At 41.5% G+C, this 14747-nt stretch overlaps 1 protein-coding gene across 2 annotated transcripts in view; it reads right to left on the reverse strand.

Annotated features, from left to right (window-relative positions):
* The window catches only part of Pdss2 (decaprenyl diphosphate synthase subunit 2), a 248067-nt gene that overhangs the window by 164632 nt on the left and 68688 nt on the right, over positions 1–14747 (reverse strand). For both annotated transcript variants that reach the window (XR_006064394.2, XM_006982760.4), the window contains exon 2: positions 12361–12489. Coding sequence is in view for 1 of the 2 variants with exons in the window: in XM_006982760.4 (XP_006982822.1) it covers positions 12361–12489 (129 nt within the window). In the remaining variant the exon portion in view is untranslated. The remainder of the gene's footprint in view (positions 1–12360; positions 12490–14747) is intronic.

Raw genomic sequence — 14747 nt, forward strand, 5'->3', positions numbered from 1 at the left:
AAAAGTTAATGAAGAAAATAAGTACTGCCTCTAATGAATCAGTAATACTGCTAGATTTGTATGTGCATTTTACTCTTGTAAGTAGAATACCATCGATAGGAATATGTAATCAAACTGCACGTTTTCTTGAAATCGCTCTGAAAAATAGCAGAGGTATCTTTTGAAATCATTTACAAAAGCCCATATTAAGTTAAATTATCCAGCATAATCATTTGAAATCACTGTCAATAAGTCAATAAGCACTCAGTTTTGGGGGTGTTTTGGTTTTGTTAGTTTGTTTTGATTTTTTTTTTTTTTTTGAGATAGGATCTTGCTAGGTAGCCTGAACCAGCTTCAAAATAAGGTGGTAATTCTCCCACCTCAGCCTCCTATAGTCTAGGTATGTTCTACATTGTCCAGCTTAAGATTCTTAAAATGTAAACAGATCAATTTCCTATGGTGGTTTTTACTGCTTTACCACTACAAAATATAATTTTCTTTTGATTTTCAAATGGACTTTTAAGTATACAGAATAACATGGGTATATCGTTTAAAAACTAAAACAGTACAAATAACCCCTGGACTATTTCCTCATACTTGTGCTCACCCATCCCTGGCGCCCCTGACCCAGTCAGTTATCACCACTCGGAGCTTTTGCCTTGACTCTGTTCTGTACATTATACATGATCTTAAGAAACAACCACTATAATAGGTTTTAGGCACTATTTTTATTTTACTACCTATATTTTACTGTAATATTTCAATATTATGTTTATATAGTTAATCCTTAATAAATAATATTATTAACATGTTCCTGCTTATGCTTCATTTCTCAAGATGCTTTTTAACTTCATCACTCCCCAAGGCAAATACAGTTTTGTTATGTTTGGCATTTTTAAGTACTAGAAGAATCCTAATGTATGGAAAGAAGGTGAAGGCTGAGAGTCACAGCCTATTGTTATTATAATTACAAGTCATCACCTGCTACTTAATAATATGATAAAAAGCAAATTATGAATTGTAATATTTACAGCTGAGACCAAGTCCAATTACCTGAATTTGAAGGTTAATTAAAACAAAACAAAACAAAAACCACCCTGGCCTTTTCCAGTTTTTAAATATCTCCACATATAAAGAGCGGTTCGTGTAGTCCCTGATGTATTCCACATTGAAGAGCTGTTCTCACATGTGAAGAGCGGTTCACATGTCCCCTGATGTTCTCACATGTGAAGAGCAGTTCACGTGTCCCCTGACGTTCTCACATGTGAAGAGTGGATCATGTAGTCCCCTGATGTTCTCACATGTGAAGAGTGGATCATGTAGTCCCCTGATGTTCTCACATGTGAAGAGTGGATCATGTAGTCCCCTGATGTTCTCACATGTGAAGAGTGGATCATATAGTCCCCTGATGTTCTCACATGTGAAGAGCAGTTCACATGTCCCCTGATGTTCTCACATGTGAAGAGTGGATCACATGTCCCCTGGTGTTCTCACATGTGAAGAGTGGATCATGTAGTCCCCTGATGTTCTCACATGTGAAGAGTGGATCATGTAGTCCCCTGGTGTTCTCACATGTGAAGAGTGGATCATGTAGTCCCCTGATGTTCTCACATGTGAAGAGTGGATCACATGTCCCCTGATGTTCTCACATGTGAAGAGTGGATCACATGTCCCCTGATGTTCTCACATGTGAAGAGCGGTTCACATGTCCCCTGATGTTCTCACATGTGAAGAGCTGTTCACATGTCCCCTGATGTTCTCACATGTGAAGAGTGGATCACATGTCCCCTGATGTTCTCACATGTGAAGAGTGGATCATGTAGTCCCCTGGTATTCTTTTCCACATTGAAGAGCGGTTCATGTGGTCCCCTGAATGTTGAAGCTCCTCATCTTCCAGTCCCGACCTGATCCATTTTCACTCAGAGGAGAGAGTAATGTTAAGATCAAAACCTTAATTTTAAGGTGTTTTCTAGATTGACTTACAGGTATGTTTATAACACTTTAAAATTCTTTTTAATTATTAATATTATTTTGTGTGTGTGTGTGTGTGCGCGCACTATGTGTAGGTGTGCACACCACAGCATACATGTGGGGGCTGGAGGACAACTCTGCATTTTGTCCTCTCCCCCATCACTACTTTGGTTCTGGGGACTGACTCAGTCACCAGGCTTACATGGGAAATGCCTGTATGCAAGAAGCCACCTTACCAGCCTTATAGACTTTTTGTGTGTGATAAAGCCTCCCACGCCACTTGCTTGTTTGGAGACAGGGCTTCACTCTGTAGCTCTTAGCTTGTCTGGAACTCACTATGTAGACCAGACTGGCCTCAAACTCAGAGATAGGTCTGCCTCTGCCTCCCGAGTGCTGAGATTAAAGGTGTGTGCCATCATGCTTGTTAGTTCTTTTCGTTTTGTCTTTTTAAGATTTATTTTATTTTTAACTATGTGTATATGTGTGTATTTATGTGTGGGCATGTTCATGTGAGTACAGGTACTCAAGGATCCCAGAAAAGCGTCTTGGAACTCTGAGGCTGAAAATATAGATGGTTGTGAGCCATATAACTTGAGTACTGGTAACTAAACTTCTGTCCTCTGCAAGACCAGTGCATGATTATAACAATTGAGTCCCTTGCCAACGCTGTATGACAAGTTCTTGAGGCCCAACAATTACCTTACAATCTACTACTAATTTAATCTTAATTACTTCAATTAAAAACTGAGTTGAATGAAAAATTAGCAGTCATGGTGTCTACTTTAATATGAATGTTCATTTTAAGAAAGCTAATCTGGAGGCAAGCATTGAGGTACAGGACTGTAATCACAATACTACAGAGGCTGAGCTATAAAGATCACAAGTTCAAGGTCAGGCTGGGCTACATACACACAGAGACTTCCAGACCACCTTTTGTTACATAATGAGACTCTATCTCAAAACAAAAACAAAAGAAAGCTAACTTAACTATTTCATTTAGCTTTATTCCTGTCTTTTTTTAATTAGCAGAGAGTCTACAATTCATGCAGTTTCATAGGATATTTGATACTAGAGGCCAAAAGAGAAAAGTTCCTTCCAGCCAGGTTTCTGAGTTCCCTGCCTCTTCATACCCTTTGTTCATGCTTGTGTTGTACTGCCCTCCTTCGAACACATAAGACCTTCAACTTACTTTTGGGGTAAAATGTAGCCATTGATTATATATGCTGTAAGTATTTTTGAAATTTGATAACTGACCTTTGCTTTATAGAATTTTTCCACTGAAGGTTTATATATATTAATAGTTTCAAAGGAAAATTTGTAATTTGTTTTGAGATATTTTAAGAACATCTTCCCTTTAAATATGACTATTAGTAATAGTTCAGCCTGATCAAGTAGCCATTGACTGCTATGTGCTACAACATTCTAAATGGTGGTGTAATATGGTTATAATGTGTTCCTTTCAACTACTTTTAGTTCCAAAGTTTATTTATATCTATGTGTTTGCTTATCTGTATACACACCATGTGCATACAGGTGTTTACAGAGGCCAGAAGAGAGTGTTGGGTCCCTGCCCAGCGTGGGTGCTGGGAACTGAAGTCAAGTCCTCTGCAAAAACAGCAAATGCTCTTAAAAACTGGGCAACCTCTCCAGCCCTTTCAACTCTTTTTAATAGCACACAAAGACATACAATCTTGTCTTAGCAATGTAACAAATAAATACCAAATAATGTTATTCTTTGTTTTTCTTTCCATGGTGCTGAGACTGGATCTTGTGGATGCTAAGCGAGCACAACTACTACTGAGCCATATCCTCTGTCCCTATGGTCTTATTCTAGTCATCCGCTCACCTGCTATCCAGAGTAAATAACAACAATAACGAAAAATGCTTGCTCTACAAGTCATGTTATGCTACCTAAGCTAACCTTAACGATCCTGGGGATCATTACTCTGCTGGCCGTGGTGGTCACAGAGATGCCCACAGACCTGAATGTCTCCTCCCTGAGGGCTAGCTTTCATGGCACCAGAAGGTACCATAGAAGCTTCCAAAAGAAGGAAGCAACCAACAGCCCTACCCAGCTACGACATCTCTGAACACATCAATGACCAGCATGACATGATAACCCTAAGGGTACAGTAGTGGCAGGCATACCTTGGCGGTAACCAACAGCTCTCTAATTGGACATAAGCCCCAATCAACAAGAAGGAATCATGCCTAGAACCGGAGGAAGGAGACAACTCTAAGAAGCCAGCCAGTGGCAGAACAGTGTGAGCTCTGTCGAGGATATGCAGGGTTTGGGATGTGGAAGATGGGGCTAGGGCTGGGAAATGACGTATTACGATCTCAACAATCAGAGGAAAAAATGCTTAGAAATTGATTCTTCTCAACCTATCCAACTACCCAGGGCTGGTAAAGTCAAGGATCTTGGAGAAAAACCTATAACCACCACTTTAGTAGACTAGCATAATCCCTAACTACATTCTAAATATTTATTTTATATCCACAAATAAGTGTAATCCTCACCCCTCAACAAAGAAACTTCTCTTTGTAACAGACAGAGACCATTACAGAAAACCACAACCAATCCCAATGCAGTGCTGTGGAGCCCAGTCCCAACCGATACATCTACAGAGCAACTCTCACACCTGAGGCTCAGGGATGACTGTGGGGGAGTGGGTGGGAAGATTCTAAGAGCCAGAGGTCAGGGAGTTTGCTGGAGATGTGCTCCTACTAATGTTAGAAGCTACACTGTTGTGTCTTACCAACATGACTGCCTAAACACAGCTGAACAAAAGGATAATAACAGACATGCCAAAGTGGATGAAGGAAAGACCACAAGGCCTCAACTCTCCACAAAGAACTACAAGCAACCATGGAATGCTGGGAGCAGAAGACAGAGTCTTCCCTGGGGAAGAGCAGCCCAGCTGGTTATCCAATACCTAATGATCAGTTCTGCAAACATACATGCAAGCAACATTATACAGACTGAGGAGGTTATATTTAGGAATATATATGTGTTTGTGTGTGCTTGAATATATATACATATATGTGCATACATATATGCATGTAACAATAATTAATGAAAAAAGAGACCATGAATTTGAAAGAGTAAGGAGGGGTATATGCAAGGGAGGAAAGGGAAGGGGGAAATGATATAATTATATTATAATCTCAACAATGAAAGAAAATATCTAAAAACTGGATTGTTCTCAAAAATGATTATTTTATTTTTAATTATGTTTATGTATGTGTAGGGAATGAAATGGGAGGGCTATGTGTATGTCAGTGTAGGTGCCTGTAGAGGCCAGAAGAGGCATCAATCCTCTGGAGCCTGAGTGAAAAGAAGTTGCGAGCCACTTGACATGGGTAGTGGGAATCGAACCCAGGTACTCTGCAAGAGCAGCAAGTACTCTTAAACACCATCTCTTTGGACTCTTGCATCATTTTTCATGATATTCTACTAATACTTTCATTTCTTGAAATGCTGTATTATATTTTGCTTTATATAACAAGGTTTGCCTAAGAGGCAAAACATGTCATTTGAAAGTTTGTTTCAGTCTAGATTAGAACACTTATGTTATAAGGAAGATATAGTCATCTAAGCAAAGATTTAAAAGGACACAGTGTCTGAGGCACTAGTTTAATATAGAGGTGACGAAGGTAAGTGTAGTGTTTGTCCTCGTAGAGTGATCAGTCTGATAAAAACACAAAACACCAGGACAGGCTTGGAAGTAATAAGAGACACCACCTGTTAAACAAGCATGACCCAGGACTCACTGTGTGGGCCATGTAGGCCTAGGTACTCACTATGCAGTCCAGGTTGTCCTTGAACTTGGGGTCCTGAGTGCTACCATGCCTTGCCTCATCCAACAGCAGAGTGGTGAGGAGGCAGAGAACTTACTTGATAGCTAGTGTTGTCAATTTGACAAAATCTAATTCACCTGAAAGAGCATGTCTGGAGGACTGTCTTAAACTGTGGCCAAGACCTGAGCTGTCTGGGTGGAGGAAGTACTGGACACTAACGCCAGGCACTAGCAAGTCCAGTCACTGCTCTCTTCTGATGGGAACACTGGGACCAACTAGTTCAAGCTCCAGCCATTGTGACTCCCTTGCCATGATGTTGAGACTGGGAACTAGAAGCTAAAACAAAAACAGAAACGTCCCCTCCTTACGTCACTTTTGTCCGAGGGTTTTACCACAGCACCAAGAAGGGAAGCTAAGGCACCTAAGCTTGTTTAGGGTCACATAACCAGTAGGCAGTGGAACTCGGGTGGGTCCAATTTTAAAAACGGAAGCAATGTATGAACATGTATTTCTTTCCTTACTTGCCCATGAGGTGGGAATTCAGAGTTGCTTTTCTAAACCTGGTTTCTCATTAGGGAAAGCGACTTCTGCCTCACAGAATTCCCAAGAGGATTCCACCTAGGCACTCTGAAATAGAATAACATTTTTCAGACGTCTGCGACATTCTACAAGATACACTGCCGACAGCTTAAATGGCTCTGTAGTCAAATAATTAGTAAAAGGAATCTTTTTAGGAATTTACAGAGCAGACCTTAAGTCCACAGTGACTCCTGCATATTCTAAAACAGAATGATCTTTTAACTGGTTTTCACCCAGCATGCTAGCACATGCTTCTTTGACTGACCTTTTGCTCAACTATACACCCAGTTACATCCATAAACTCTGAACACAGTTTGGAAAATGCTGGCAGGAAAGAAAAGCATGGAGTTAGAGGACACAAGGGGTCTGAGTATGGGCAAGGCAATATTCAGCCATGTGCTTGGGGTAAAATCTCGATTATCCATCCTTTCCAGATCTGTTTTTCCCTCTCAAATTCTGCCAGACTGCTCCCGTGACTCCTGACCTCACGATGTCATACGATCACACGTGTGCATGTGTGTGTGAGTACGAGCATGGCTGGGGGCGGGCCCAAGGCCTGGCACATCCCAGGCCATTGCCCTGGCAGCCCCACCCGGGCCATCTTCCAAGCAAACTCTAGCTGTGCCCCACAGCACCCCTTTCCCTGGGCCTGCACTTGGTCCAGTCACTCTTTCTCCTTCCTCTCCGTCTCTCCCCCTGGCCTTTTCTTTTGTGGTATTTATCATCAGGGACTGAAGCCAGGGTTTTGTGAATGCCAGGCGAGTGCTTTACCACCACATCTACCCCCAGTCCTTATTACTTACTCATTCGTGTTTATTTACGTAAGGCCTCACTATCTATCCCAGTTGATTTGGAACTCATCCTCCTGCCTCTGCTCCTCAGTGCTGGTGTAAGAGGAATGAGGCATCAAGCCCGACTTTCGTTTATTTCTTTAAAAGATTTTAAAATTTGTTACATTATTAGTCATGTGTATATGTGTGCACACAAAACATGGCACACATGTGGAGGTCAGAGAACCACTTCGTGGAGTTGGTTTCCTCCTTCCACATTTATGTGGGTTAAGAGACTGCATGGCAAGGGCCTTTACCCACCGAACCATCTCACTGGCCCTCATTTAATTCTTAAAAACACTCTCAGGCCACAAGATGGCTCAGCAGGTAAGGGTCTTGCTGTCAAGACTGAGAACCTGAGTTCAATGCTTGGGACCCTACATGATGGAGAGAGAACTGACTCTGGAAAGTTGTCTTCGGATCCACACATGTGTCATGACATACTCTAGAACAACAGACAACAACAACCAACTCTCTGAAGTACAGACCAAGGAAGCTGCTGTCTTTCTCCGGGTTCAGGATTACTCTGCTGCCTTCTGGGTACCTCTCATGCTCTCCCCGGACAGAACCCTCATTCTTTGGGCTCTTTACACTCTCTCTCCAGCTTTCTTTCCATGTATCTCATCATTCTCACTGCGTGAGTTTGCTCAGGCTGTGAGGGGAGAATCTGTTTCATACTGTTCTCCTTGGCTTTAGATGCCTAGCTTGAGTTCACAGGTTCGCAGGCCATTCTCACGATATGTGTGGCTGTGTCCAGCTTTTCTTTTAAAGGACTCTGGTTCTATTAGGTTAAGGCTTTTTTAAAAAATGACTTCATTTTAATTTGATTACTCCTGGGAAAAAGGTATCTCCTCCAAATAAGGTCATACTGTGAAGTACTAGGGGACAGGATTTCAACAAGTGAATCTTGAGATGACAATTCAAGCCACAACACACATAATGAAGTTAGTCTCAGTACTATAAACTCATATATTCATTCATGTATCAATTATGAACTGAATGCCTATTAGAAATCCACACTACTGTAGGCTCCACCAGGTACTTCTATACCCATATCTTTGGTCAGTCAGAATCTCAATTCCTCTGCCTAGGGAAAACCCTTCACCGTGCCTCTTATCCATCTGCTTTCCTAGAGCTGATGGCCTTCGGCTGTCTTCAGGGCTCACTTCTAAGTCCTCTACTCCAAGTCTAAGTGGCCCTTTTCAAAAGAGATTTTTCCCATTTTTATCAACACTCTTAATTCTCCCACAGAACTCTGTCCATTTTTGATTTACAGCATCATAACATGGTATTACAATTGGTTTGGTTTTTGTTTTGTTTGAGACAAGGTCTCACTATGTAGCCTTGGTTTGCATGAAACTTACTGTATAGTCCAGACTGGCCTTGAACTTACAGCAATTCTCCTGCCTTTGCTTCTCAAGTACTTGGATTACAGGCATGTTCCACCATACCTGACTACATTAGAGTTGTTTATACACTTATGTGTTCCCTAGCTTGATGCTAAGGTCTCCTTGGCAAATAATATACAGTATTCAGTTTATATTGCCTGCAAAACGTACAGTGCCTGGTACATAGAGAGCATTTAATAGCTGCTTGATGAACAATCAAAGCAGGACCTTGGGATTTTCAACTCAGCAAGACCAGAAAGGAGGAGCATTCAGAGACAGAGACCAGAAAGACCACTGTGCTTAAAATCTAGAAATGAAGTAACAAAGACCTGAAACAGGGGAGTGGAAACGGATGGCAAGAAAAGGAGATCGGCCGAAATGAAATGGGTGGCTTACGGGGCAGAGAACACAAAAGGATGGGAGTTATCAAGATTGAGAAGTTTCTGAGGATAAGGACTCAATAGAACAGTGATAGTAGCATTAACCCAAACAGAAAAGTGTATTACATTAGCATCTGCTGCGGCTAACAGAATAAGCACCCATGTAAGTGACTTACAGTGGACTTTCCCTCATTATACTGACATGGATGGGCACATTGGTTCTCTTGCAAAGAGTGGCTCAGAGACCATGACATCTCCTTGAATGGGCCTCCAAGAGCATCTGCTTAACATGCATCACACTGCAAGATGTTTATGAACAGGAAGTAGTGAATAACACTTCTAGAGGTTTCCATCTATGATGTGAATTATTTAACATTTGAGGGAAGTACTAAGTTGGAAGCTTTTTAATTTATCTCCGAACTACTGGGGTTACATTGTTGATACAACACCACTTTTGCTCAAATCCTACTGGCTAGATTTCAGACAGATAACCCAGCTGACTGCAAGAGAAGCTGGAAAGCATAGCCTAGCCGGGTAGTAGGGAAGAAAAGCATATGTGTTTGTTAAACTTGTATTCAGTCTGTAGGGATTGGTTTGGTTTTTGACCCAGGGTCTCCTCTATAGCTTGGGCTAACTCTGAACTCACTATGTAGCCCAGGCTGGCCTTAAACTCATGGTCCTAGTGCCTCAGCTTTAGCTTTTCATGTTCCAGTTCATGCACCAACGTGTACAGTTTATGGTTTGTTTTTAACTGCTAGTTACAAGAATACATTGAGTGGTTCTTATAAAACAACAAAGAAAGCTGAACCATTTGGAAAATTCACCTGGCCTACTGTGTTGGTACACGCTAGCACTTGAGAGGCTGTGGCAGGAGGATCACGAATTCAGTAACATCCTAGGCTACACAGCCAGTTTCAGGCCACCCTGGACTCTATAGCAAGGCCACACTACCAGCATAAAACTAACAGCAACAACAACCACCTGAATTCTTTAAATTTAATAATCATGCTACATTAGAAAAATCTCAATTCAAGTATAATACGTATTGTATTTAGTACAAAATATCTTTTGTACACAAAACAAAAACATTCTATCACTAATAGAATGGAAAGTTGCAAGTATTCTCATTATGGTAAAGATAGTTGTGAGTTTAGTTAAAAATTTTTTATAATAGAACCTGAACTAAGGACTAGACCATGCTCGGCAGATGCTCGACCCTAATGTCTATCTCCAGCCGCAGTTACATTTTTTTATTGGCCTTAGAATCAATTTTTTAAAAGTTAGGATTGATGAAATAAACTCTAAAACTGATATCTTGTTGCCAAAAGGCTTAGGTGGATGTTTACAGCACATTTTTACAAATGTGGGTCTCTTGACTTTTCCCAACTACACTTATTACATTGTAGCCTAAATTCTGTCTCTCTTAGCTATTATGTGATAAGTTTGCAGACACATTCACAGCACCAGTTATATCCTGAGGCCAAACAAAAAAGATCACCTAACTCACTTTGGGTCCCTTAGGTAATTTACTCAGGCCCCATTAGCTGACATCTAAGTCAAGCTAAAGAGAAAAAAACCACCAACAATATAAACCCCAGTAGTTGGAGGTAAATTAAAAAGCTCCCAAATCAGTACTTTCCTCAAATGTTAAATAATTCACTGTGGCATTATAGATACAAGCCTCTAGCAAAAGTTACACTTGAATAATTAAGGAAGCAGAGACAAACAAATTGACTTCAGTGGTACAGAAACAAATTGGTTGCTTCTCAAATGCCTATGCCAAATTACTTTTTTACATTAGCAAGTGTGTAAAACACCCCCAACTGAGGAATTACTAGATCAAGTTTGATTATAGAAAGTGGCCTGAAATTATATGTCAGGATCATTCTTAAACATTAATAGGATTCTACATACTCAGGTGTAAAATGTGTTTAGATTGTTTGAAAAGGTTTCTGGTTTTTTGAGACAGGGTCTCATTCTGGAGCTCAGACAGGCTTCCAGTGGGATCCTCCTGCCTCAGTATTCCAAGTGTTGGGATTGCAGGCATGTGTTCCTCTGCACAGCCTGAGCTGAAAAGCTTCTCCAGGCCTGCTGTACACCTATTCTCTCACAAAGCTCTACTCAGGCTGCTTAGATTCTGCATGTCAAGGATGAACAATATAGTTGTTTCAGAGGGTAATAAAGTAGAAACCTGAGCAAACATCATGGGGTAACCATGTACATATGGATAAGTGCCCCTGAATTACAGAACTCCCTACCTATCTAGAATAAAAATATTCAATCCAAATTTGTCACCTCCTATCTAGGAGATTTTTGATAAATCTTAACTTCTGGAATGGTTATCTCTTCTGTAACATGAGAATGATTCATTTATGAACAACTCTTACATATGGAGTAGTGTTTTAAAAAGGCTATGAGAAATAATAAAATATAGCTGGTGTTCATCTTATATATCTGTGCACAGTTATCTAGATGTACAAGCAGACAGTTAACAACCAGGGCAGGATCAAAGTCAGAAAGCTGAAAAATCAAAGGATTCCAGATAGGATGGAGATGTGTGACCCATTTGCTTTCCACTGCCAATGGGGTTGCTAATAATCATTCTAAATCTTTGTGTATTTTCTCTTGTAATCTCAGCTAAATTCGGTCAAGAGTTTTCTATAAAATGTATAAGGTAAAGTTTTGAGCTCCAACACAGAAGCAGTTTGGAGAAGATAGACACACATTTAAGTAGATTTTCATTTGCAAGCTTGTCAGGGGATCTTAGGGGAACACACCAATTTAATATCTAGACTAATGTACACGAGAAGTGAACTATCTGAAAGAGAGAAGACAGGTGAATAATGAGATTTGGAGACAAGCGATCTAGAGCCAGAACTTCCTGCACTTGCTGCATGTACCGTGAGAAAATGCTTCAGGGTTTTGGGATTTGTTTGCTTAAGAGTAGACAACTCTTCTAGCAGCATTAGAAAGATCGCAAGAGTAATTCACAAGATGGTTAGTAACCTAACAACATAAACAAATTAATTCAAAGTGAACAGAAATTGAAACCAATCCCAGTATATCACTTCTACTGAAAATACTTAGATGTGTGTGTGTGTGTGTGTGTGTGTGTGTGTGTGTGTGTGTGTGTGTGAGAGAGAGAGAGAGAGAGAGAGAGAGAGAGAGAGAGAGAGAGAGAGAGAGAGAGAGAGAGAGAGACTACCAAATGAGGCTGGCTGTAGTGTGCACACCATTGAGTGTATCTGTGGAGGTCAGAGGACAGCTTTTGGCAGTTGGTTCTCTCCTTCCACCATGTAGGTCCTTGGGCATCAAACTTAGGTCATCAGGCTTATCAAACAGCGACCCAACTCTATTTTTATTTGACTTAGAATCAGAAGGACTGGGCCGAACAGTGAGTCACAATCTAGAGGGCAACGCTGGACTACTTACCATGAGTATATTCCACTGACCATGTCGTAGTTCTGACAGTTCTCAGCACTGGGTCCCGCGGCTTTGGAGATGAGCAGTACCACCAGGCCCCGCAGCTGGAGGTTATGCCGGCTGTCGTGCACAAAGGCCCTGGGAACAGAGAGAAGAGGATTCTCAGACTCGCCCGGACGTGGACAAGGGCTACAACAATGCTCACATTTCTAAGACAGCACAACGGGACTTTTTCTAAAATAAAGAGAATTGTAGGAGGGAAGAATAATGGACAGAAGCAGCAAGTTCAGAAGACAGCTGGAGACCTTAACATAGGTTTAAGGTGACATTCCCAATTCCCCACTGGCTAACCCCTAACTCTCACTCTTTCGTTTTTTATTACTGGCACCAGATTGGAACCCATGGCTTTCCAAAGGCTCAATAAGCTCTCTATCACTGTGCTACACTCCAAGCTCTCCTTCACCAACAAAATTTGCTGCCGAGTCACACTGCAACAGTGGGGTCCAGGGCCAGCCGGGGCTGCGCTGGACGAGCGCTTTGGTCATTCACCACTTGGATGATTCAGAGGCTACCACCCTGCTCCAGGAAGCAAGAGCAGCAGTGTCGACTTTCTAGTCCTGAATGGACGGGCAATGTGAATGAAGTGGAACGCCATGGGTGGCATGGGACGGGAGCTTTTCATAAGCTCCATTCTCTTTGTTCTGGCAACCTATCTTCAATTCTCTCTCTCTCTCTCTCTCTCTCTCTCTCTCTCTCTCTCTCTCTCTCTCTCTCTCTCTCTGGTTTTTTAGAGACAGGGTTTCTCTGTGTAGTTTTGGTGCCTGTCCTGGATCTTGCTCTGTAGACCAGGCTGGCCTCAAACTCACAAAGATCCACCTGGCTCTGCCTCCCGAGTGCTGGGATTAAAGGTGTGCACCACTGCCCGGCTTTCTTTCTTCTACTTTCGTTCCCTACTCTTCTAACAAATACAATCTCCCATAGTTTTCTACTTTACCACATAGTAGATCTCCAGTGGAATTCTCACCTCAATGTCATCTCACTGAAACATTTGCCTCTTTCAGAATGTGGTACTGATAGATGAGAGAAAGAATATGTAATAGACTGGTTGGCAAAACAAGAAAATGTTTCAAAAAGCACACCTTTTGACCCTTAGTCATGTAAGACTAGAGTTAACAACTAGAGGGCAGATGAACAGTTTGAGTAAATGAAATGTTTCCCAAACAGAGTCTCTTTATCTCCATAATCCCTTAAAAACAGCGCTGGGGGCTGGGCGGTGGTGGCGCATGCCTTTAATCCCAGCACTCGGGAAGCAGAGGCAGGTGGATCTCTGTGAGTTCGAGGCCAACCTGGGCTACAGAGTGAGTTCCAGGAAAGGCACAAAGCTACACAGAGAAACCCTGTCTCGAAAAACCAAAACAAACCAACCAACCAAACAAACAAAAACAGCACTGGGATAAACTGATGTGATAACTCCCCGAAGCTTGAATATTCATTCACAGCCAGAAGAGAACAAGTCTTGCTTCCTGGCATAAGAACTTTGGGATTCTAAAAGGACAGCGCTAATCTTACATACTATAATGTAGGTCATTGGGGGACGCTTTGATCTCAGTCAAAGGTATACTGGCAAGCTGAACCATATCCAGAGGCTGGCAAAACCACAGAGAGGTTACAAAAGTCTTGGGTTTTGAAGAATTTCTACTTCAGATTGGGGATCTTCAACCAGCTTCAAGTCTATGCAAATACTCCCAATCTGAAAAACCCTGAAGTTGAAATAATTTCTGGTCCCAAGCATCTTGATAGATGATACTCAACCTGTATTGCCCAGGTATAGATGTCAGGAAGGAAAATGGTGATGTTGGTGTTTTCAATTTTATTCCGTCAAAAACTCCGTGTTGGGAAGAAGCAGTGGAGGAGTCGGGTTGGAGTCTCTGTGAGGAAAGTGTTCTACAGAGAAGTGAAGGTGTGAGGTGAGGCCTCACACGGTGGGAACAGTCTAAGGGCAGGAGCTAGAGAAGGAACCCAAGAGGAACACTACTCACTTGAAAGGCTTCCACAGGGAGAGGAAAAGGTTGGACAGGCTTCAAGACTGACACTAAGAAACCTCAGCAGCCTCTGGTGATGCCTAACCCTTGTTGCTAGAAATGTCTGAGGTTCCACAGAAGCCTGGGCTATTTGACGTCTAGTTTTTCTTATTTTGTGATTCTGAATAACTTAATTTTACTATATTATTTGATACCCCATAATAAGTATAGCAAATATAAAAGTGAGAAACCCTTTCCTGTTATCAGTATTGAAAATGAAAGCAATACTTAGTATTATGTAATCCTCATCACCAAAACTCTGCAGAACTGTTTATGTTGATACAAACAAGTTTCATCACCCCCATATTCATTCAC

Source organism: Peromyscus maniculatus, chromosome 16 (assembly GCF_049852395.1).
Source record: "Peromyscus maniculatus bairdii isolate BWxNUB_F1_BW_parent chromosome 16, HU_Pman_BW_mat_3.1, whole genome shotgun sequence".
Classification (NCBI taxonomy): Eukaryota; Metazoa; Chordata; class Mammalia; order Rodentia; family Cricetidae; genus Peromyscus; species Peromyscus maniculatus.